Here is a 24,281-nt window from a genome sequence, read left to right as displayed (position 1 = left end):
GCAGCTCAGGAGAGGCTGGAGGGTCACCGGACCCAGAGGCAACCTCAGCTTCCTCTGATGGGGCTGAGAGTGGAGCACCTGCAGGCAATGGGTCTTTGATCACCTCCGGAGCCAGAGCAGATTCAGCTGGTGTCTGCTCCTGAGGATCCAGCACTGGTCAGGGCCCTTCAGGTTCAAGCCCCAGCCCTGGTTCAGTCGGTCCTGGAGGCGGGGACTCCTGTGCAGGCTGGGATTCCTCAGGTTCAGCCTCTGAATCCGATTCCTAGGCCATCACACAAGGATGTGAAAAAGGAGCCAGAGGAGCAATGACTGTGGCTCAGTAAGAGAGCATCTTCCTTCTCTGCAGTAGTGCGCTCCCTGTGGAACGTCCTCCCATCAGATGTCAAGGAGATAAGTTTAGGATGTGAAACACAAGAGCAGTCAAGTACATTCCTGGAGTGAACATGTTTACATATGGGGAGGAATGTTTGTCCAGCCAGCAGGTAAACTTCCTGCTTCCTTCTGGGCTGGGACAGACTTCCTCTGCATGTGACTAGAGGTGGGCGTGGCCTCACCTGTGCAGGTAACGACAAAAGCACAGGCAGGGTAGACATCTCTCTCCTTTTGACTACATGCATCGAAGAAGCAACATCTGCTTAGCCAAAGATGCTCTCTTGGCTCCAGCCAAGAGAGGACTAAGGGACTGTCTCCTTATGAGATAGTTTCCAGGTGTATGTTACTTTTCTAAGCTAAGTCTGCCTTCCGGGATCCTATTGTGAACAGAATGATGTGTGAGTAAACCTTTTTATACTTTTATAGAAGACTGTGTCGTGTCTTATCTTTGATGAGGGAATAAGGGGAAAATACCAGAACAGTTATTATAGAGGCATTAGCAAGCCTGAGCAAATGCATCCGCGGCAAGTTTAAAAAGGGGGATGTTACTCTGCTAAAATTGTGAACTTGTTACACAAGTTGGAAAGGCTATGATCAGACAATATATCCTCTCCTGCATCCCTGAACATTCCCACAATAAGTAACACTACAACCTTTAGAAGACATCTGAAGGCAGCCCTGTATAGGGAAGTTTTAAAATGTATTGTTATATTATTATGTATGTTGAAAGCTGCCCAGAGTAGCGGGGGCAACCCGGTCAGATGGTGGGGTGCCAGCTGGGAAAGGACTTCCTGGAAGCATCTGAGCTGACCACCTTGAGAAGCCCTGCAGACGTGCTAGACTAGAGGCAGACCCACTCTGGTCCGACCCTGTAGAGCTATTGTTAAAAACAAGAAGGAAAAGAACAAGGTCTGTGAGCTTGAAAAGGACATTAAGTGTTCTCACCATCACAGAAACACAAGAGAAAACGTGCTGGAATGGCAGGCATCACACAGTGACACAATGCGATGGTGGATCGGTACATCAGCAGCACCGAAGAATTGATGTGCAGATTTAGTCGCTCGGCAGAAAGTTTTTAAATAATGGATCCAGTCATCATTATATAGCTTACCTGAGCTAGGAGAACTTCTGCAGGCACCGGGAGTGCCAGATTCTAACTGAAGATGTCCTAGTCTTTTCCAGCTGCACTGGCTCCCGGTGGAGTACGGGGTCAGATTTAAGGTGCTGGTTTTGACCTTTAAAGCCCTTCATGGCCTAGGACCCTCGTACCTACGGGACCGCCTCTCCTGGTATGCCCCACGGAGAGCCTCAAGGTCCATAAATAGCAACACCCTAGTGGTCCCAGGACCTAAGGAAGTTAGATTGGCTTCAACCAGAGCCAGGGCCTTTTCAACTCTGGCCCCGGCCTGGTGGAACGCTCTGTCTCTTGAGACCAGGGCCCTGCAGGATCTGATTTCTTTCCGCAGGGCCTGTAAGACAGAGCTGTTCCGCCTAGCCTTTGGCTTGGAGCCAATTTGATTCCCTCCCCTCCCCCTCTTTCTTTTTCCTTTCTCCTCCTGTGATGAGGCTGCATTTTAATATTTCAATATTGTATTTTAATCTTGTTTTTAAGTTGTATTTATTCAACTTGTTTTTATTATTGCTTGTTAGCCGTCCTGAGCCCGGCCTTGGCTGGAGAGGGCGGGCTATAAATAAAAAAATATTACTATTATTATTATTATTATTGTCTAGCACTTTCCACTTCAAGTTGCTCCCGTGTTGCACTTCGCTTCCTTCCAGCCCTCAGATATACACGCAGCCTGAATTTCAGGAGACTGGCTTTTTTCTGTCAACTCCCCCCTTCTCTTCTTGAACAACGGATGCTCTGTAACCCTCGCTTTGCCAGCTGATGCAGCAACAGAAAGAAAACAAACCTATTTTGAAGGCTGGGGCTTGATCCTGGGGAAAGCAGTTTCAGAGCGTTTCCCTCTGAACATGTGCAAAGTGCTTTTCACCCTCCACCAGCTTGCTCTCCCATGCCTGGGAGATGTGAGCTGTGCTTCCCAAACATGCCTGTGACTGGAGAGTTTGGATTTGGATTTCCTAGAGTGATCTGGCTGGGCTGGGTAGACATTTTGTCCGATCTGTTAAAGGTAAAGGGAATCCTGGCCATTAGGTCCAGTCGTGACCGACTCTGGGGTTGTGGCACTCATCTCGCTTTATTGGCCGAGGGAGCCGGCGTACAGCTTCCGGGGCATGTGGCCAGCATGAGGAAGCCGCTTCTGGCGAACCAGAGCAGCGCACGGAAACGCCGTTTACCTTCCCGCCAGAGCGGTACCTATTTATCGACTTGCACTTTGACGTGCTTTCGAACTGCTAGGCTGGCAGGAGCAGGGACAGAGTGTCCAATCTGTTAAGTTCTTCTTCAACTAGCACGGGAACACAGCTGGGACAAGATACCAGTGGATCAGACGGAGACCGGTGTGTTAGAAAAGAAGTGTTTATTTACAAAATAGGATCACTGCACACAGCACCACACAGCAAGACACACACTGGGAGATGGGCAGACAGGGAAAACAGACGACCACCATCCATTAAAAGCTGTCAAGTGAACTTCATGGAATGTTTAGAAGAGACCACACATAAGTTTACGAACCAGCCTGCTAGAGGGTAGACCGACACAACTCCAGCTGCATTTGCTCCTTGCAAAGGAGCCTGGCTCAAGCGAGCAGTCAAAACAGGCCAAAAGGATATGTCACAACTGGGAACAGGCTCCCCGCTGCACAGCCGACGGAACAAGGACGCTGTTTAACACACCACCATCTAACCCAGAAGAGATACCAGGTCTAAACAGGCTGGGCAAAAGAAGTTATTTAAAAGGAAAATGTTAAAACCAGTGGCTGCGACAGTTCAGCTATCCTTTGGTGCCTAGCTGAGAAGTAAAACTGGTGAGTGGAACTATTCCCTACTAGGATCTCTCACAGGCAGCCCAAAGATTTTCCGGCTAAGCCTGCAATCTCTCACTCGGCCAGTCTTTTGAGCCAAGAAATTCCTACCCTTCTCCCCGCCCCCGGGAAGAGATCTGAATTTGTGCCCCCAAAGCAGCCAGCACCTCCAGGCCAGAGACGGGCCTGGAAGCAACTGGAGGGAAGGGGAGCGACTCCCCAAAAGTGAAGTCATTGTCTTTGTCCCAGGAAGGAGGCCTGCCTGGGAGCAAGCAGCGAGGGAGGACCCGATTTTGATCTCAGGCTGCACACCCTGGTTTCTTAAAGGCTTGGAACTAAAGGGGCGAGAGAGCAGCTGGAATTAGGAGGGGAGTCTTAAAGAAGGATGATCTGATGGCCGAAGCAGACACCATCTCCCCGTTTTTAAAGGCAAGATTGGGTACAAAAGGGCTAAGTAAGGCTAAAGGGTTCAGTGCCCTGTATCTTGAGCAAGCTACACATCGACCAGGTCCTAAGCAGCATCAGAGAAGGGGGGAAAAAACTCTGAAGCTTCTAGTCCCTCAAGGCACCCACTTTTGTGTGTGCTTGCTGTACATGAATGTTTACAAACCCATGCTTCACACCACCATCTCTTTCAGGCCCGTGCCTCTGTCTAAAGAAGCCCGAAGGAGGACTCCAAACCGGGGTGGGTGGGGGAAGGAGGCTCCCTGTATTCTGGCCCAGCGGCCCTCTTAATTTGTTCTACTCCAGGGGTTACGTTCTGGTCTCAAGTTTATTCATGTATTCCTGCAGCGCCTGCAGCCGAGCGTCAATCTCTGAGAGGTCAGCTGATGGCTCGTCGTATAGGTTCTCTGTGGGACAAGACAACCGGGGTTACTGCCATGCGAGAGGACCGGGAGACTGGGGCGCAACTTTCTGCCCCCCCCCAATTTTTTAAAATTCATTTTTTAACAGAAATAAAGAACACAAACAGAAAAACAAGCAATACAAACAAATTCTTGTCTTAGCCTTATTTTTCTAAACAAGTCCCACCTATCTGATTTTCATTTTACTTCATCTTTTGCAGTTTACATATATCATGATTTCTAACCATTTTTTAAAATCCCACTTACTTTAACCATAAAAAACTTCACATTTTATCACTTACAAATAATAGTATTTTGAAATACATTATCTTCTGCTTCTAACCCTACAGCCTATATCCACTTCCAAAGTTTTCTAAAACTTAAATATTAACGTATTTTTTCAAATATTCCTTAAACTTCTTCCAGCTGGGGCGCAACTTTGTGGGCAAGGCCTAATGAGGAAGGGCTAGCTATGGCTTGGAGGCAGAGCCCAATAAAAATGAGGTCAAATCTCCAGGGAGGGCTGGGAATGCCCCTTATCTGAAACCCTGGACAGTCACCGCTGCCAGGAAGCGTGGACAATGCAGATGAGCCAATGGGCTGGCTTGGCCTAAATAAATAAATAAGCAAGCAAGCAAGCAAGCAAGCAAGCAAGCAAGCAGTAACTGGCCCAGCACTGGTGGCAGCAACAACCATCACCCAACCCTACTCATTGCCAGTACACCACCGCACTTACCTGACCTGGGGTTTCTAGATCGCGGGCCCTACTGGTCAAAAGGGGAGCCTCAGCGATCGCCCTCTCTCACCAGAAAAAAAAACACCCAGGACTGCTCCAAGAAAATGCCCAGGGCAAAAAGGAGCGCTGGGCTCCGGTGGGCCACCCCCTTACCTGCTTGTGATTGGCCAAGCAGATAGTCAATCAAGATGTATTTTTAAAAAATATTTTTCCCCTTCACTTCTCACTTCCCTCTGTGGCCCCCTAGCCTCATGCTGTGGCCTCTCATTTATGCATTTTTCATCTGTGGCCCCCTTAGAATATCCTGGGGGGCCCAGTTGGCAAGCACTAGCGTACAGTCAAACCTCGGTTAAAGTAGCTTCAGGCTGAGCATTTTCGGGTTGCGCTCCACGGCAACCAGGAAGTAATGGAGCGCGTTACTTCCGGGTTTCGTCGCTCGCGCATGCGCACACAAAAACGATGTCACGCGCATGCGCGGAAGTGGCGGATTGCGACCCACGCAGATGCGTGCACAGGTTGCGTTCGCTTCAGGACGTGAACGGGGCTCTGGAACAGGTCCCGTTCACATCCAGAGGTACCACTGTACAGTGGTACCTCGGGTTAAGTACTTAATTCGTTCTGGAGGTCTGTTCTTAACCTGAAACTGTTCTTAACCTGAAGCACCACTTTAGCTAATGGGGCCTCCTGCTGCCGCCGCGCCGCCGGAGCACGATTTCTGTTCTCTACCTGAAGCAAAGTTCTTAACCTGAAGCACTATTTCTGGGTTAGCGGAGTCTGTAACCTGAAGCGTATTTAACGTGAAGCGTATGTAACCTGAGTTACCACTGTACATGGTTCTCCTATTTGATTCTCACAACCACCCTGTGAGATAAGTTAGGACAAGAGCCAGGGACTGGCCCAAGGTCACCCTTCACGGCCAAGAGAAGAGTCGGATCCTGGTCTCCCGACACTCAACTGCTACGCCACACTGGCTCTCAAGAGGGGATTACACTTCACTGTTACCCGGAGAGGTCAACCCACTCCAGTCTCTGCGCCGCCTCATCTCAAGAGGCCACTGGAGACCCCGGGGGATTTACCTTTGTCCGCTCGCAGGCCTGTGGTAGGCGTGCTGGCCAGGTGCTTCCTGTGGCCACCATCCGTGTGGGGAATCTGCAGGGAGAACGAGTGGCGCTGGTCAGTTCCCCTCTGATAGCTAAGGAAAACCCAAGACCCGCCCCCAGTGCCCAGGAGTCTCGGCAGACGGCGAGCTCAGTTTGCCCAGCACTTTTCTGTCAAAGAGGAACCTCGACGCGGCGGGTTGCTTACCACGGTACTGCCATTCCACGACGAGGAACTCAGAGGCTTCCTACCCCTCACTGCTCGCTTCCTCCCCCTAAGGGACAACACACACAACTCATCAGGCCGGATCAGGCTAATTGCAATCATGTCCGAGCCAGGCAAAGCCCTTAATAATAAATCATCATCATCATTTATTTTTTATTTATACCCCACTCATTTGGCTAAGTTTCCCCAACCACTCTGGGCAGCTCCCAACAGAATATTAAAAACACAATAAAACATCAAACATTAAAAACTTCCCTAAACAGGGCTGCCTTCAGATGTCTTCTAAGCATCAGATACTGTAGTTGTTTATTTCCCTGACATCTGGTGGGAGGGCGTTCCACAGGGCGGATGCCACTACCAAGGCGGCCCTCTGCCTGGTTCCCTGTAACTTGGCTTCTTGCAATGAGGGAACCGCCAGAAGGCCCTCGGCGCTGGACCTCAGTGTCCGGGCTGAACAGTGGAGGTGGAGACGCTCCTTCAGGTATACTGGACCAAGGTCATTTAGGGCTTTAAAGGTCAGCACCAACACTTTGAATTGTGCTCGGAAACGTACTGGGAGCCAATGCAGATCTCTCAGGACCGGTGTTATATGGTCTCGGCCGCCGCTCCCAGTCACCAGTCTAGCTGTCGCATTCTGGATTAATTGTACTTTCCAGGTCACCTTCAAAGGTAGCCCCACGTAGAGCGCATTGCAGTAGTCCAAGTGGGAGATAACTAGAGCATGCACCACTCTGGCAAGACAGTCTGCAAGCAGGTAGAGTCTCAGGCTGCGTACCAGATGGAACTGGTAGACAGCTGCCCTGGATTCCTAGCCCTGACCTTCCTCGTGAGAACAGGGGTTGTGTGACCTGCTTGGCAATGGGGATTTTTGCCGCAGCTTTATCAGATTCGCTTCTGCTCCCATAGAAAGCTTGCTTTTTAAAGCTAAGTGTGGGGTTTTGGCAGGACGCGGCTCGGCATTCCAGCACAGCTTTGCACCAGGCTGTGCCTCCCTCTGCCCCACCTTCCTTACCTTGGGGCAGCAGGCTCAGAGTAATCGTCCAGCTCGCTCCCTGAGCTTGCGGATGAGCGCCGGCTGCGGAAGCTTTCCACTGCAGGAAAAGAGCGTAGGGTGAGATCAGGTGAGGCGAAGACCCTTTCGCACAGGCAAGTCACCCAAACGCTGCGACGTGCCTGTGTAAAGTGGCTTTCGGAACATATAAACCAGGCATAATGGGGGAAAAGAAAGCAAACTATAAGTACCGTTAACTAAAGCACCTACGAGAATCTCTCCTTGCTGATCTACAGTGAAGCCTGCTATGATGTCACGGGATGTTCACAGACATTTCGAAGGTTCAGGGCAAAGCAGACAGCAGGAGAACGCAGCTCTTGTAAAGGCAAGATGGGAGGCAAAGAGAACAGGACAGGCTGTGAACTGAGGACAAGGAAGGAGCAGAGAGGAGGCAGGAGAGATGGGGGGAGCGATGGCGAGGAAAGTGAATTTCCCGTTAAGACTAAGAAAGCAAGAGGAGAAAGGACAGAAACATCTCTGCACGTCCGCTCCAACTCATGTATTCTTTTTTTCAACTGCTATTTTATATTTCAAAAGATTTATTGTGATTTCAAACTGCAGTGGTGCCCCACAAGACGAATGCCTCGCAAGACGAAAAACTCGCTAGACGAAAGGGTTTTCCGTTTTTTGAGTCATTCCGCAAGACGAATTTCCCTATGGGCTTGCTTCACAAGACGAAACGTCTTGCGAGTTCTTGCGAGTTTGTTTCCTTTTTCTTAAAGCCGCTAAGCCGCTAATAGCCGCTAAGCCGCTAATAGCCGTGCTTCCCAAGATGAAAAAACCGCAAGACGAAGAGACTCGCAGAACGGATTAATTTCGTCTTACGAGGCACCACTGTGTTGTGCACAAGTGCAGAAAGAGGGCAGGACAGGTACGGATGCCGTTGGCGGAAAGTTTGCACATACAGGGGTGCGGGGAATGTTCAGAACTAAGTAAGAAGCTAATTTCCCCAAACGGACAAACATTTTTTGGGCTTGGGCTGTAACACTTTTGCTTGGGCTGTATTCATTTAGCGCCAGCCAGGCATCGCTTGCTCAATTTGGGAAGCAGCCGCAGAAAGGACTTGGAAGGCTCAAAGACTCTGGCCTGGGCCCTCTGCCTTTCTCCGCTTTGTTGTTGTTTAGTCGTTTAGTCGTGTCCGACTCTTCGTGACCCCCTGGACCAGAGCACGCCAGGCACCTCTGTCCTCCACTACCTCCCGCAGTTTGGTCAAACTCATGCTGGTATCTTCGAGAACACTGTCCAACCATCTCGTCCTCTGTCGCCCCCTTCTCCTTGTGCCCTCCATCTTTCCCAGCATCAGTGTCTTCTCCAGGGAGTCTTCTCTTCTCATGAGGTGGCCAAAGTACTGGAGCCTCAGCTTCAGGATCTGTCCTTCCTGTGAGCACTCAGGGCTGATTTCCTTCAGAATGGAGAGGCTTGATCTTCTTGCAGTCCATGGGACTCTCAAGAGTCTCCTCCAGCAGCAGAATTCAAAAGCATCAATTCTTTGGCGATCAGCCTTCTTTATGGTCCAGCTCTCACTTCCATACATCACTACTGGGAAAACCATGGCTTTAACTATACGGACCTTTGTTGGCAAGGTGACGTCTCTACTTCTCAAGATGCTGTCTAGGCCTGTCATTGCCCTTCTCCCAAGAAGCAGGCGTCTTTTAATTTCGTGGCTGCTGTCACCATCTGCAGTGATCATGGAGCCCAAGAAAGTAAAATCTCTCACTGCCTCCATTTCTTCCCCTTCTATTTGCCAGGTGATTGGACCAGTGGCCATGATCTTCGTTTTTTTGATGTTGAGCTTCAGACCATATTTTGCGCTCTCCTCTTTCACCCGCATTAAAAGGTTCTTTAATTCCTCCTCACTTTCTGCCATCAAGGTTGTGTCATCTGCATATCTGAGGTTGTTGATATTTCTTCCGGCAATCTTAATTCCAGCTTGGGATTCATCCAGCCCAGCCTTTCGCATGATGAATTCTGCATATAAGTTAAATAAGCAGGGAGACAATATACAGCCTTGTCGTACTCCTTTCCCAATTTTGAACCAATCAGTTGTTCCATATCCAGTTCTAACTGTAGCTTCTTGTCCCACATAGAGATTTCTCAGGAGACAGATGAGGTGATCAGGCACTCCCATTTCTTTAAGAACTTGCCATAGTTTGCTGTGGTCGACACAGTCAAAGGCTTTTGCATAGTCAATGAAGCAGAAGTAGATGTCTTTCTGGAACTCTCTAGCTTTCTCCATAATCCAGCGCATGTTTGCAATTTGGTCTCTGGTTCCTCTGCCTCTTCTAAATCCAGCTTGCACTTCCTGCAATCCCCTCTTCTCTGGCCTTCCCTTGTCTCACCTTTAATCGCCTCCAATCTAGCTGGCAACCTCCTGTTACTCTAATCCTATGATCACCCTGCTTCCTGTACGCTCCGCGGGCTTCCTGTATGCTCCCAGATCCAGCACAAGTTCCTAGTCCCTACCCCCCCTTCAGATCTACTCCTAAGTTGTCCAAAGGTCCCCTGCTCCATTGTTTATAGCCCGGCTTCCCCCCTCCAAAGAGAAATAGGTGGCGTACATCGTTCTCCGCCTAGATCCGTTTTATGCCCACAACAATGCTGTGAGGCAGATGCGGTTGAGAGGCAGTGACTGGGCCAGTGTCACCCGGCCAGCTTCAATATGGCCGGGTGGGGGACTTGAACCCTGGTCTCTCCCAGGTCCTGGTCTGACACTCTCACTGGTGCAGCACCCCAGGCTCTCTCTAACCGAAAGACCCCTGGAGTTTTCTCCCTTACAGTCTGCTTCTGGAGAACCTTACTTCACCCACGTCCCTGTCATCACTGTCGCTGACACCAGCAGCAGCGCTGCCCACTGAGCTGAGATCTGAACTCTGATCATCATCATCATTATCCTCAGCTTCCTCTTCTGAGAAGGGAGATTGGAAGATTGGATTGCTGCAAGGCCTAAAAACCTTGTTGCATGTTGCCAATCTGCCTGAGAAGTTTTGGGGGGGAGTCTTTGAACTTGTTTGTTTATACTTATAATCGCAGATTGTCATCACCTATTGGTTGTACTCCCTATGAGAAGATGTTTGGTAAGAAACCTTACGTCAAGCACATGAGAATCTTTGGTTCTGACGTGTGGTACACACCCCACAGAGCAGCAAGCTTGGAAAGTGTGGGGCACATGGTTTGTTCATGGGGTACGAAAAAGGTGCATACAGGGTATGGATGACTGAATCTAAGATCATTAGGTTCACAAAGAGTGTTGAGTACAATCCTAAGTGGGGGGGGGGGGGGAAATGTGGGAATTTTCCAGAGTTACCCAGAGGAAGATGAAGATGATGTAAGAGTCCCACCTTAAAGCGAAGCCTTTGCCGCAACCCCCTAGTTCCCATTCTGCCCTGTAACCCAGCCTAGTATGAAAATATGCGAAATCAATTGCCTGTTCCCCCCACGTACGCCTGCCCACTTCCCTCTCCACCTCCAACTGAGGTTTTGGAAGCTCCTCGAGGCAGGGACCTGGAGCCTCCATGCAGCTGCGTGCGTCATCTGCGCGGCACCCGAAACAGGGAGCAAGGTCCCAGTGAGACGCACCTGAAGAACTCCTGCCCCGGCTTTTCCCGAGACCGCTGGTGCTGAAAGCCGAGGGGCCCCTGGACTGCAGGCGGTGGCACCAACCGCTGGGCGGGGTGTCTCCCATCCCCCGTCGCAGGCATCGCTCTCTGGAGGGAGACAGGACAAATTAGCCCAAAGAGCGCCGTTCGCCCTTGCCTGGATCCTGCAGCCGCCGGGGTTGGGGGAGCGGCAGGGAGAGGCAGACCCTGGAGGAGAGCGACTCACTTTTTCTGCTCCGCTTCCTTCTGTTTCCTCTCCTTGGCCTTCACAAAGGCGGTGGGGTCAAAGCGTGGTGCCCGGGGTCCTACAGGGAAGGAGAGGGAAAAAGGGTGGTCAAGGAGGAAGGGCATCTTATGGCAGTTCTGTCCTGCAGAGCAGAAGGGACCTGGTCTGTTTACAGGGCAGAAGCTCCCAGGGCCCAGTTCTGGGTTGACTTCGTGCCCAAGGCAAAGGCAGCCTTGCTGAAAAGGCAAGGATTTGCCTTGTCTGCGGAGAGTTACGAAGCCCGTCATTCTTCGCACAAGGTGGGATGTGGATTCTAGCTTTGGAGACATCGCGCTTAGATAAGGTCCTGAGGTCCTCCATTCCACGGTTGTGGGATTTGAACTCTGGCACAGTTCTCGGCTTCAAAAACTGGCAAGCAAGTTTCTAGCCCCTATTGTTAGAGAGTCAAGGATGGCGGCAAGAACGCCTCTGAATATGAGCTACTGGGAATCCCTGATGGGAGTGCGCTCTGCTCTACTCTATGGCTGGCCACCATATAGGACAGCGTGCTGGATTAGACGGGCCTTTGACCTGATCATAAATTCACAGAGCTGGAAGGGACCACACGGGTCATCTAGTCCAACCCTTTCAATGCAGGATTTTTTTTGCCCAAGGTAGGGCTTGAACCCACAACCGTGAGATCAAGAGTCGCACACTCTACCAACTGAGCTATCCCACAGCTAAGGCTCTTCTAACATGCAGAGTATCGTATTTTTCACTCTGTAAGACGCACCCGACCATAAGAGGCACCTAGTTTTTAGGGGAGGAAAACAAGAAATAAGAAGCCTCCTGAATGAAGAGGGGGCGCTCCTCCCTCTTCGCTCAGGAGGCTTTGCAGGGCTATCTCTGAAGCCAGGAGAGGAAGCAGGATCGGTGCGCACCGATCCCGCTTGCTCTCCTGGCTTCAGAGAAAGCAAGCCTCCTTGGTTTTCCCCAACCTCCCACAAGAGCTGTGCACTCTTTAAAGGGAGCGCGGCTCTTGGGGGCTTTTCTGGGAGGTGGGGGAAGGGACAGAGCCGCTTGCTCTGTCCCTTCCCCCACCTCCGGCAAAGGCCAGGGATAGCTGCGCGAAGCCTCTGCAGGACAGCGGGATGAAGGCTCCCCGCTCCCCTGCGGAGGCTTCGCACGGCTAAGCCAGAAGCTAGAACAGCCAGAAAGAGAAAGAGGGAGGGGAGCGCAGCGCTCCCTCTCGCTGTTCTGGCTTTTGGGATAGCCCGTGAAGCCTGCATTCGCTCCATAAGACGCACACGCATTTCCCCTTACTTTTTAGGAGGGGAAAAGTGCGTCTTATAGAGCGAAAAATACGGTATCTCAGAAGCAAGAGATGTGGTGTCAGAAGAGTAGTTTCACGAGCTGCAGTGCTTGACTCCGGCCCTCCCCCTCAGATCTAGCAGATAAAACAAAACATGTGCTGAAAAAGGCGGCTTTAGTTGCCTGGCACCCTGAGAAGAAGAGGAGGAGTTTGGATCTGTTGGTAACTCGGAGCCAGGCAGGGGGAGGATAATGAGGCCTGCTCCTTTCTGTGCCCAGCACACCCCCTTCGAAGGAGGCTTCTCCTTCCCAGCAGCCACTGCGCCAGGCAGGCCTGGTGCCAGGGAAGAGGGGGTGCATGGTGAGGGTGACCCACCCCTCTCACCTGTAGGAGACGGGGACTGTCGAGGGAGGCGGCCCTGGCTCCCGCTGCGCCCCTCCCTGGAGGTGGACCTCTGCCGGCTGGGCCCCCAGGCGCCGCTGCGCTCCCGGGAGTTCGAGCGCTCCTCCGAGGTGGAGCGGCGGACGTCTCTCTTCTTGGTGCTGCCACGAGACAGGGTGGGGTGCGCAAAATTGCGAGGGGGCGCGGGGTGGTTCTGGGGAGATGGTCCGGAGGGGGTGAAGCGCCTGGGGAGGGGAGAGAAAGGAACGCCTGCGGCTAGAGGGGTGGGTTTGCGTCCGGCATGGAAACCGCTGCCTTTGGCAGCAAAGCAGAGGGGCCGAGGGGTCAGGAGCGCTCACCCTTTCTTGTACAAGGCCAGCTCGTTGGTCAGGTTCTTCACGCGAATCCGGAGGCTCCTCTCTGTCGCTTTCATCTCCGCCAGCTGCAGTGGGCAGAAAGATCTCTTTTTGGGCCTTGTGTTAAGGCTCAGGCTGAATAATTTTGTGTGTGTGTGTGGGGGGGGGGGGTTATATTAAAACAAAGTTGGTCCAGGGTGGATATTTACAGAATGTGATCCTTTCACATGGTGTTTTTTTATGTGGTGGGGCATTCTATGCATTGTGACGCTGCTATTTTTGTTGATTATAGTTTAGCAATTATTTATTGTACAGTGGTACCAGAGTTTTTGAATGTGGTCCGTTCCAGATGTCCATTCAGAGTTCCAAAATGTCCGAAAACTGAAAGCAGAAGCCTCAAAATGGAAGCCTCAATGTAGTGGTACCTTGGGTTACAAACACCTCAGGTTACAAACACTTCGGGTTACAGACTCCGCTAACCCAGGAGTAGTACCTCAGAATGAGAACAGAAATCATGCGGCGGTGGCACGAGAGACCCCATTAGCTAAAGTGGTACCTCAGGTTAAGAACAGTTTCAGGTTAAGAACGGACCTCCAGAACAAATTAAGTTCGTAACGAGGGAGCATTTACTGTTCCCAACCCTAATCCTGCGGAAAGCCATCTAATTAGATTTTAATTTGATTCTGACTTGTTTTTAGGAGATAATTTAATTATTGTTTGATTTTATACCAATGTTATATATTTGATGTTAGCTGTCCTGAGCCCAGTTTCGGCAGAGATACATATAAAAGTTGTTGCTGTTATTATTATTATTACCACTGTATGGAAAACTCAAAACGGAAGCTGCATTTCCTGTTCAACTTCCAAGGTGCTTTCGAAAACCGAGGCATTTACTTCTGGGTTTTTGGCGTACGAGTTCCGAAATGTTCGACTATGGAGGCATTCGAAAACCGAGGTACCACTGTAATTGCTAAGAGTGAATTTCTGTTTAATTATTATTTACTGGTATTTTTAGAATCAATGTTATTGTGTACTATTACGTTCCAATGGATTACTGAATATTACTTGCTGCAAGTTGTTTAAAGTTATGTTTTTATTATAACTTTGGTGTATTGGATTAGATTATTCTAAGGTGTGTGATGTTTGTTGCATGTTCGGTTGTAAACCGCCTTGCGTAGAGTAATACAGAAAGGTGGTGTGCAAATTAAAAGTGAATGAAATGAAGGAGCTGGTGTTTCTAGGGGTTCCTAGTTTTGGAGGAAGGCTGGCCGTCCCTCCTTCTCTCCTCACCACGACCCCCCCCCCCACCAGTCCCACGGCTCTTGTCGGAGCGAAGAGAGGAGCCTTGCCCCTTCCGCCAAGGGTGGGCAGATTCCAGGCTTATTTGATCTTTGGCGTTTTTCTACCTAGGACCCCCAAAATGAAGTGGAAAGGACGCAGTGGGAAGAAAAGACCAGGAGGTGCCTCTGAGCACATTCCACGCCTAAGGCTTTGTTTTCAGTAGCAGAGCTGAGCTCGGATGAGCGCTTCCACACTAAGGTCTTTGTTCTTTCAGCAGCCTACTATAGCCCTCTCCCCAACCTGCCCATGGAACGAGGATCCTGTAAGTTGGTCCCTTAGCTTTCCCGCCCCGACCTGGCCACAGTGATCCATGCAACGGTCACCTCCAGGCTTGACTACTGTAATTCGCTCTACGCGGGGCTGCCCTTGAAGCTGTCCCACAAACTCCAGCGGGTGCAGAATGCTGCAGCGAGGCTCCTCACAGGGTCTCTGCCATGGGAGCATATTCACCCAGTGCTTTTCCAGCTGCATTGGCTCCCGGTGGAGTACAGGGTCAGATTTAAGGTGCTGCTTTTGACCTTTAAAGCCCTTCACGGCCTAGGACCCTCATACCTACGGGACCGCCTCTCCCGGTATGCCCCACAGAGAGCCTCAAGGTCCATAAATAGCAACACCCTAGTGGTCCCAGGCCCTAAGGAAGTTAGATTGGCTTCAACCAGAGCCAGGGCCTTTTCAACGCTGGCTCCGGCCTGGTGGAACGCTCTGCCTCATGAGACCAGGGCCCTGCAGGATCTGATTTCTTTCCACAGGGCCTGTAAGACAGAGTTGTTCCGCCTGGCCTTTGGCTTGGAGCCAATTTGATTCCCTCCCTCTCTTTCTTTTTTCTTTTCCTTTCTCCTCCTGCGATGAGGCTACATTTTAACATTTTAATGTTTCAATATTTTAATGTTGTATTTTAATTGTGTTTTTAAGTTGTAATCATTCAACTTGTTTCTATTATTGCTTGTTAGCCGCCATGAGCCCGGCCTTGGCTGGGGAGGGCGGGGTATAAATAAAAATTATTATTACAGTGGTACCTCGCAAGACGAATGCCTCGCAAGACGGAAAACTCGCAAGATGAAAGGGTTTTTGGTTTTTTGAGTTGCTTCGCAAGACGATTTTCCCTATGGGCTTGCTTCGCAAGACGGAAACGTCTTGCAAGTTTGTTTCCTTTTTCTTAACACCGTTAATACAGTTGCGACTTGACTTCGAGGAGCAACTCATAGCACGCGGTGTGGTAGCCTTTTTTGAGGTTTTTGAAGACTTTGGTGATTTTTGAAGCTTTTCCAAAACTTTCCCGACACCGTGCTTTGCAAGACGAAAAAAATCGCAAGACGACAAAACTCGCGGAACGAATTAATTTCGTCTTGCGAGGCACCACTGTATTATTATTATTATTATTAAGGCCCAGCCCACCTCGTCGGCAAGCTGCCGGCTCTCCTGCAGGCGCTTGTTAGCGATCCGCTGGTGCTTCGCCCTCTCCTTGGTCAGCTCCTCCTCCAGGCTCTGCACGACCTTCTTGAGGATTTTGACCTCCTTAAAGGCGCTGCTCTTGTTGGTGAGCTTCAGCTCCTCCTGAAGGCCCAGCAAGACCGTCTCCACTGACTGTTTCTCCTCCAAGGTGTGCTGCAGCCTGAAAAAGGGAGCGCCGGGACAGGATCAGCGGCAGCCGAGAGAGAATCTCTTCCGTGCAAGGCTTGAGACCTGAGCTTTCCTGCAGCTGAGGTTTGGAAAGGGTCGTTTAAGCGCTAAAAGGTGGGTTTGCAAAGCCACAGAATTCTAGCCCAATGGTTGCCATTAATCTGGTTGGAATTAATTTTACAATGAAATGATTTTATAATGGTTTATCATTTTACTGTTGTTAGCTGCTCTGAGCTCGGCTTCGGCAGGGGAGGGCGGGATATAAATAAAATAATAATAATAATAATAATAATAATAATAATAATAATAATAATAATTATGACATCTGGCAAAAAACCGCTCCTCTTTTCCCAGGCCTATGGCTGTTAAATAATCTATGGCCTGTGAAAGTGTGGGGAAGAGGACTGTTATTATGATGACTATTTTACGTCTGTCAGTATACTTTTTGTTATTGATGTTCTGTAATGTGTTTTTAATGTTGTACACCACCCTGGGATCTTTTGATAAAGAGCAGTATATAAATTGAATTAATCAGCATTATCTCTTCAAGGAGAGAGCAGCTGCACTTCCAGTCTCCTGCTGCATTGCATTTCCAGACTGATATTGTAAAATGTCTGGCCTGTCTCCTTAAAAGACACGCCAGAACTGTAATAAAAGCTCCTCTCGCTGGGTGTGGTTCCCTCTACGGATGAATGGGAAGCTTAGCTTTGCCTGTCTAGCAAGTCTTAGCTGCTATGCTGAAGTGCTGATCTGCTGTTCATAAATAAATACAACTGTCACAGTTCTCCTGACTCCTGCTGCTTCCTGGTAATAGGGCAGACCTGTTGCACCATTTCCTCGCACAGCGAGTCTCCTTCTCAAACCCATGAGATGCTGCAGAGTTTGCTTCACTGCCATTTCAATACTTGCCCTTGTTTGGATTTTCGGGACGAGGAATTTAAGACTTAATTTGGATTGTTTGCTCTTTGTAAGCTGTCTTGAACATTTTTATAGGGAAGCAACAGATCAACGTGGTAGATTTAAGGGTGGTATTTTAAATCAGTGGGGATCAGTCAGATCAGAACCAATGCTTTGAGGAGGAAAACTGACTCCAAAGTAGCATTTACACACCCGTGACCACAAATAGCTCCCAAAGATGGGAGATGCAGTTCTTGAGTCACAGCTGTCAACTTTTCCCTTTTCTTGCAAGGAATCCTATTCAGAATAAGGGAATTTCCCTTTAAAAAAAGGGAACCTTGACAGCTTTGCCTTGAGTATCTCTCCCTCCTTACAAAAACCCCAACACCTTCCACTCTCCCTGGGAAGGAACCCAGCATTTCCAAGAAGCACGTTAAACACCTATTTCCTGGTGCCACAGATATCCTGGTTCCTAAATGCCGGAACAGCAAATTCAGAAGGCCGCATTGATGTCTCCTGCAGAGAGAAGCTGCCTGATATGGCTCGGGTTGTTAGGAAATCTGCCATATCAGGAGAAACTGGCCACTCTCCAGGCACCCGGCATGATCTCCTGGTGACCTCCCTGTCTGCATTCCCTGGCAGACGCAGGCTAGGTCGTGATCGGCGATCCTCCTCAACGTGAGAAGAACACACCACTCTTCCCCCCCTCCCAGGCAGGGGGAAAGAGATAGACAGAAATGTATTTACATGCCTTTATTTCCGTCTTTGCAGCGTTACAGAGAAACACGTCTGCTCTCATCAGACTCCATCAGTAGAGAGACAAAACTCCTCCTCCTGTACTTCCTGTACAGGTCATATTACACTCTGAGCTAATTCCGGTGCTTTGCACTGAAAATAGACTCTCCCTCTGTTCCCACGGAACAGTTCCAACATTCCCATTATGTTTTGCTTTCAAGCCACCTGCTGCTCGCGGTCGCATTGCATCCATATCGTAACACAGGTTACCCCCCCCCGCCTCCCCCACTCACTCGTCACGAAGCCGGCGGATCTCAGCATCTCTGAAATCCTTGCTTGGCTTTGCCTTCAGCAGGGCCAACTCCTCCTTGAGCTCCCGGATCACCTTCTGCAGAACGACGGGATCCGGCTTGCCCATGTAAGGGAGGGGGAGCGGGTAATGGATCCTGCCGGGAAACAAGGAAAGGCAACCACAAGTCATGACCCCCTGCAGCTGTACCTCGCCACAGACAGGAGCAAATGTCAAGGGGTTGGCTCTGGTGCTTAACAGGCCAGGCAAACGCTCTGTTTGACTAGGAGGGAAGAGGCCCCCTCCCAAGAGGGGACTGGCTAGCAACCTTTGGTGCTTCCTGCCTCCCTGTCCGGAAGAGACAGCCAAAACCAACCCACAGAAAGGGAAAGGCAAGGACTTTCTTCCCTGTAACTGCTACCAATAAGGTAAAGGGACCCCTGACCATTAGGTCTAGTTGTGGCCGACTCAGGGGTTGCGGCGCTCATCTCGCTTTACTGGCCGAGGGAGCCGGCGTACAGCTTCTGGGTCATGTGGCCAGCATGACTAAGCCGCTTCTGGAGAACCAGAGCAGCGCACGGAAACGCCGTTTACCTTCCCGCCGGAGTGGTACCTATTTATCTACTTGCACTTTGACGTGCTTTCGAAGTGCTAGGTTGGCAGGAGCAGGGACCGAGGAACGGGAGCTCACCCCGTCGTGGGGATTCGAACTGCTGACCTTCTGATCAGCAAGTCTGATCGGTTTAACCCACAGCGCCACCCGCGTCCCAACTGCTACCAATATTGAATGCTTATTCCTCTGCATATCAGCCTTTGCCAAGCTGTGGCCTTCCAGCCGCTTTGAACTACAATTCCCATCAGCCCCAGGTGGGTGTAGTGCAAAGCGTTTGGAAGGCCCCAGCTTGGCAAAGATGGCTGTGGTCCTTGACTTCCCCTCTCTTCTTGCTTTGGGAAAAGGGGGGCTGCTCCCTGGACAGACCTGGGCTAAGAGGCAGGAAGGGCCTTTGCTCCCGCCTCGTTGTTTGCTGTTTTCGAATCAAAAAAGGAGTGGAAAGGACGCTGGTCTTCCGCCTCCTCCTTCCTCCCACACAGCAAAGGGAAGGGTTGGCTTCATTAGCTGCTTCCCTCCAAGTTATAAGGTTATGCAGTCTCTCTGGCAGCCCCACAGCTCTTCCAAGATACTTGGGTCTTCCAGAAGGCCAGGTTCACCTGTCCCCATCGCACCTGCAATAAATCTGTGGCTGGCTATGGGGCCTTTGGGTGAATGTTTAGCTACAAATGAGGTGCCCTCCATTTCCCCAAGCCCCCTTGTCACCCCAAGGCTCCCTGTTGGTCATGCAGTCAACTTTCACCTGTCAAATTCCACCGAGTAGATCAAGATGAGGTAGCGCTTGGAGCTCAGCGGGGAGGTTTTGGCAGCCGCCGTGTGCCGGGGACCCACCCCAATCTTCCTGTTCCTTAACGACTCCAGGTCTGTGTAAGTGAGGAGGTCCAGAGTGACCGACTCGCTGCTCTGTAGGAGAAAAGCCCACACAATCAGCACCACATCAAGGACCGTTTACACAGCCAGTCCTTATCCCGGAAGAAGTGACTCTCAGACTAGGGAAGGACAGGAATTCAAGAAAGAAAGGGGACCACGGTGGCAGGATTTAAGATGCAAGAACCTGGCAGGGCATGTGGTAGAAACACCGTAAGTCGTCAAGGCGGGGGGGGGGGGGGGAGATGAAACACAGAAAGGAGGCCTGACATTCTGGAGGTCCCTTCTCAAACCTGGTGCCTGCCAGATGTTTCAGACTACAACTCCCATCAGCAGCAGCCACATTCGATTGGGGTCCCCCCCATTATTTACTTATTAATGTGTCGAAACAAAACAAAATGAAAAAAATACATTCCAGTAGCACGTTAGAGACCAACTAAGTTAGTTATTGGTATGAGCTTTCATGTACACTTCTTCACATCTGAAGAAGTGTGCATGCACATGAAAGCTCATACCAATAACTAACTTAGTTGGTCTGTAACGTGCTATTGGGACGCGGGTGGCGCTGTGGGTAAAAGCCTCAGCGCCTAGGGCTTGCCGATCGAAAGGTCGGCGGTTCGAATCCCCGCTGCGGGGTGCGTTCCCGTTGCTCGGTCCCAGCGCCTGCCAACCTAGCAGTTCGAAAGCACCCCTGGGTGCAAGTAGATAAATAGGGACCGCTTACTGGCGGGAAGGTAAACGGCGTTTCCGTGTGCGGCTCTGGCTTGCCAGAGCAGCGATGTCACGCTGGCCACGTGACCCGGAAGTGTCTCTGGACAGCGCTGGCCCTCGGCCTCTTGAGTGAGATGGGCGCACAACCCTAGAGTCTGGCAAGACTGGCCCGTACGGGCAGGGGTACCTTTACCTTTAACGTGCTACTAAGGGACGCGGGAGGCGCTGTGAGTTAAACCACAGAGCCTATGGCTTGCCGATCAGAAGGTTGGTGGTTCGAATCCCGGCTATGGGGTGAGCTCCCGTTGCTCGGTCCCTGCTCCTGCCAACCTAGCAGCTAGAAAGCACGTCAAAAGCGCAAGTAGATAAATAGGTACCGCTCCAGCGGGAAGGTATACAGCATTTCCGTGCACTGCTCTGGTTCGCCAGAAACAGCTCAGTCATGCTGGCCACATGACCCGGAAGCTGTACGCCGGCTCTCTCGGCCAATAAAGTGAGATGAGCGCTGCAACCCCAGAGTCGGTTACGACTGGACCTAATGGTCAGGGGTCCCTTTACCATGCTACTGGAAGGTATTTTTTATATTTATATTTTATTTTGTTTTAATTTTATTTTATTGTTTCGACTACAGCAGACCAACACGGCTACCTACCTGATAGTAATGTGTGTTTCTGTTTGTTTGTTTGTTTTTTAAAGATTGAGTCTTTTATCTGCCGTGTTCACACCCAGGAGAGGACTATAGACGAAGAAATCTCCCAGATGTCCACCTGTGGAATGGATGGATGGTTGGTGGCAGGGGAGAAGGGACCAAAGGGAGAGGAAGCCTAGGAAAGCGGCAGCACTCAAGAAGCCTGAGGAACTCTGCCCGAGACACATTTCCATAGACTTTTCCGTGGCGGCCCCAAAGCCAAGCTGAGCCTCACCTGGGAAATGGCCGACTCTAGCATGCTGCAGAAGATCCCAAACTGCTTGAAATTCCCAGTCTTGTGAGTGAGGTCTTCAATGACTGGAAGAAAAGGTAAAACATGAGGGATGCTGATTTTGGCATGTAATAGGGAGCATGTAATGCCTTAACTTGGGAATTTGAGAGCAAGAGGGAAATGGAACCAGTATTTTATCGTTTGAAAAGACCTGGTGGAATGCTCTGTCCAGGAGACTAGGGCCCTCCAGGATTTAACCTCCTTCCGTCGGGCCTGTAAGACAGAGCTATTCCGCCTGGCCTTTAATTTGAATTCAGCCTGATCTTTTATTTCCCTTCTCTTCCCTCCCCCTCCCCTTTTATGAAGATCACCCGCTCTAAGACCCCACAGCTAATTCTCCCCTGACCTCCTCGCTGGTACAAGTAGGACCAATTCAGCCAGCTAGCCCTGGGGATTATCTAATTGATTTTTTGAATTTTATTGTTATTCATGTTTTTATATTGTATTTTATGTTGCTTTTATAATTAAGTGTTTTAAAGTGTTTTAAGTTTGTTGTTAGCTGCCCTGAGCCCGGTTTTTGAACCGAGAAGGGCGGGGTATAAATAAAATTATTATTATTATTATTATTATTATTATTATTATTATTATTATTATAGACACGGGGCTTCAAGTGCCCAGCAGAGGCAGGGACAAAGCAGAGCCAGAAGGGCAACTGCAGAGGGCAGCTGGCTCATCTCTGCATGTGCCCATCTAGCAGCACAGTGTAGCTGGGCATTTCACAGCTCTTCGCCCTCCTAAGCTGTTCACATCAGCACAGCTTCCTCAGTGTCAGATTCATTACTCACAAGCAGCATCAAACTCCCCCCGCCACTGGTCCGTGGTGAGACGGTCCTCCACTTCTACTTCCAGAAGGTTCCCGTCCACCGACATCCGGACAATGTGCTCAACGCCACGGAAAACATAGTCCGCTTGCAGCCCGTGCAGCTTGGCCATGTTGCAACCAGCAATCTCTCTGCCCGCCTCGCAGGGCAGGAAGTGGGCAGCCTTGAACAGCAGCCTTCCACACACAGTTATCTATACAGGGGGAAACAAGGACAGGGAAGTTTATCAGGAGGGCGTGAAGCAATCACAAAATCACACACAGATGTCCTTTGGATGATGGTTTTTCCCACCCCACAGGTTCAGAATTAAGAAAAATGTTTCTGCTGGGAGAGAATGGCCAGTAACTGAGAACTGTTAATTTTTTTGTCTCCCCCATAGTGTCCGAGTTAGGGATGCGGGTGGCGCTGTGGGTAAACGTCAGCGCCTAGGACTTGCCGATTGCATGGTCGGCGGTTTGAATCCCTGCGGCGGGGTGAGCTCCTGTCGTTCGGTCCCAGCGCCTGCCAACCTAGCAGTTCGAAAGCACCCCTGGGTGCAAGTAGATAAATAGGGACCGCTTACCAGCGGGAAGGTAAACGGCGTTTCCGTGTGTGGCACTGGCTCGCCAGATGCAGCTTGTCACGCTGGCCACGTGACCCGGAAGTGTCTGCGGGCTATAGAGTGAGATGAGCGCACAACCCTAGAGTCTGTCAAGACTGGCCCGTACGGGCAGGGGTACCTTTACCTTTATAGTGTCCGAAAGTCACTTAGTGCCATTTTCCTGATTTTTTCTCATGGCCCAGTGTGGCCACGACTAGCCAGACTGATGGAAGGACAGTATTGGATTCAGTGAGATTGGGAAAACATAGAAAAATAAGGAGAGACAAGTGGGAGGGGAAATGGGATGGCAGCAAGGGACAGAAAAGCTCCACCCAGAGGATCTGCAACAGGGATAGGGAAACTGTGATAATGAGCATAATGGTGGATTAATTAGCATCAATTTATCATTGCAGGCTCCCCGTGTCCGAGGCCTGGGTGGCCCCCCTGATAGCAGGAAGCAGGACTTGACTGGCCTTCGCCTGACCCAGCCAGGCTATCCATATATTTTTAACTGGGAGTGCGGACTTCAATTAGCATTTAGCAGTAACAAGGAGGGGATAATTACCTTTAAGGGCAGGAGATGCTAGGCATTAATGGTGGGGAGGCGACTACTGGGAGTAGGAGGGGCTACTCATTGGAGTCCGAGAAAGCAGTCTTCCTATGGTCTTAATAGGGAGGGCGTTAATTAGCATTAACGGTGGGCAGGGCTACTGTTTGGGGGTCTGAATCAGGATTCTTAAGTTTTTAAGGGGTGTCAATTAGCATTAATTGTGGGATGGTGTTAATTAGCATTAACTGTGGGCAGGGCTACTGTTTGGGGTCTGAATCAGGGTTCTTAAGGCCTTAATGGGCGTCAATTAGCAAAAATTAGCATTCATTGTGGGAGGGGCTATTGTTTGGGGTCCGAGGCATAGCTGTCAACTTTTCCCTTTCCTATTCGGAATAAGGGAATTTCCCTTAAAAAAAGGGAAACGTTGACAGCGATCGTCTAAGGCAGGAATCTTCTCACGTCCTTAATGGGGGGGCGTTAATTAGCATTAATTAGTCTTAATTGCCTATGGTTAATTAGCATCAATGGGGGGGAGGCGGCTATTAGGACTAGGAGGGGCTACTGCTTAGACTCTGAGGAAGGAGTCTTCTTCTTATGTTCTTAATTGCGGGGGGGGGCGTTAATTAGCGCTAATTGCCTGGGGTTAATTAGCATTAATGAGGGGGAGGCGGCTATTAGGAGACGGGGGAGGGGTTACTGTTTTGAGGGAGGCAGGAATGAGGTGGGTTTAAATACGGGACGGAGCTCCCCCCAAAAGCCAACTTACCTGCGCGCCGCCCCCACCTCAACTGCCGTCTCCAGCGAAAGCCGCCTCCTCGCCGCTCTCCCATTGGCCGCCCGCTCAACCGCTCCCGCGCCGCCATTGGCTCTTGGCGACGTCAGTCACCTCCCAGGACTCCCTCGTTAGCCACGCTCGCCGTCAGTCAGAGCGGTGGCTCCGCCCCTAACGCTACAAGACCCTCCCCTCTCCTCCCTCCCTCTCCTCGAGTGTGTGGGCGGGGGAGGGGGCGTGGAGCACCCAATCCGAGACGGGCAGCTCGACCCGCCGGCGCTTATTGGTCCAAGGGACCTCGGACGTCAAGGAAGAATCCCGCCCAGAGCTGCCCCCGCCTCTCGACGCCGGCTATTGGCGCCTCGGCTTGTCACTCCTCAAGGCACCGAACGTCCTCCTATGGCTGG

General features: G+C 50.6%; 1 protein-coding gene across 1 annotated transcript; it reads right to left on the bottom strand.

The window, feature by feature from the left end:
- Positions 1-2,835: 2,835 nt before the first annotated feature.
- On the bottom strand, positions 2,836-23,953 carry CCDC61 (coiled-coil domain containing 61). Its single transcript, XM_028742093.2, has 14 exons — positions 23,869-23,953; positions 21,937-22,165; positions 21,095-21,177; positions 19,336-19,496; positions 17,988-18,140; positions 15,838-16,054; positions 13,105-13,187; positions 12,749-12,990; positions 11,074-11,152; positions 10,828-10,955; positions 7,213-7,291; positions 6,183-6,249; positions 5,954-6,026; positions 2,836-4,147 (listed from the first exon to the last, which is right to left on the bottom strand). Exons 2-14 carry the CDS (start codon positions 22,082-22,084, stop codon positions 4,050-4,052), a joined length of 1,611 nt encoding a protein of 536 aa, XP_028597926.2. The 5' UTR covers positions 22,085-22,165; positions 23,869-23,953; the 3' UTR covers positions 2,836-4,049.
- Positions 23,954-24,281: the final 328 nt, after the last annotated feature.

Source organism: Podarcis muralis, chromosome 7 (assembly GCF_964188315.1).
Source record: "Podarcis muralis chromosome 7, rPodMur119.hap1.1, whole genome shotgun sequence".
In the NCBI taxonomy this organism is placed as follows: Eukaryota; Metazoa; Chordata; class Lepidosauria; order Squamata; family Lacertidae; genus Podarcis; species Podarcis muralis.
Note: the sequence above shows the minus strand (reverse complement) of the source record. Positions and strands in the feature narration are given on the sequence as shown.

What these genes read in the sequence shown, in the direction of transcription:
- CCDC61 (XM_028742093.2), bottom strand. Translation starts at nt 22,084, where the DNA reads ATGGCCAAGCTGCACGGGCTGCAAGCGGACTATGTTTTCCGTGGCGTT. An exon ending in GCCGGCAGCTTGCCGACGAG is followed by an intron (nt 13,188 to 15,837) that starts GTGGGCTGGGCC and finishes TGCCCACTGCAG; the next exon opens with CTGGCGGAGATGAAAGCGAC. An exon ending in CCGGGGCAGGAGTTCTTCAG is followed by an intron (nt 7,292 to 10,827) that starts GTGCGTCTCACT and finishes CTTTTCCTGCAG; the next exon opens with TGGAAAGCTTCCGCAGCCGG.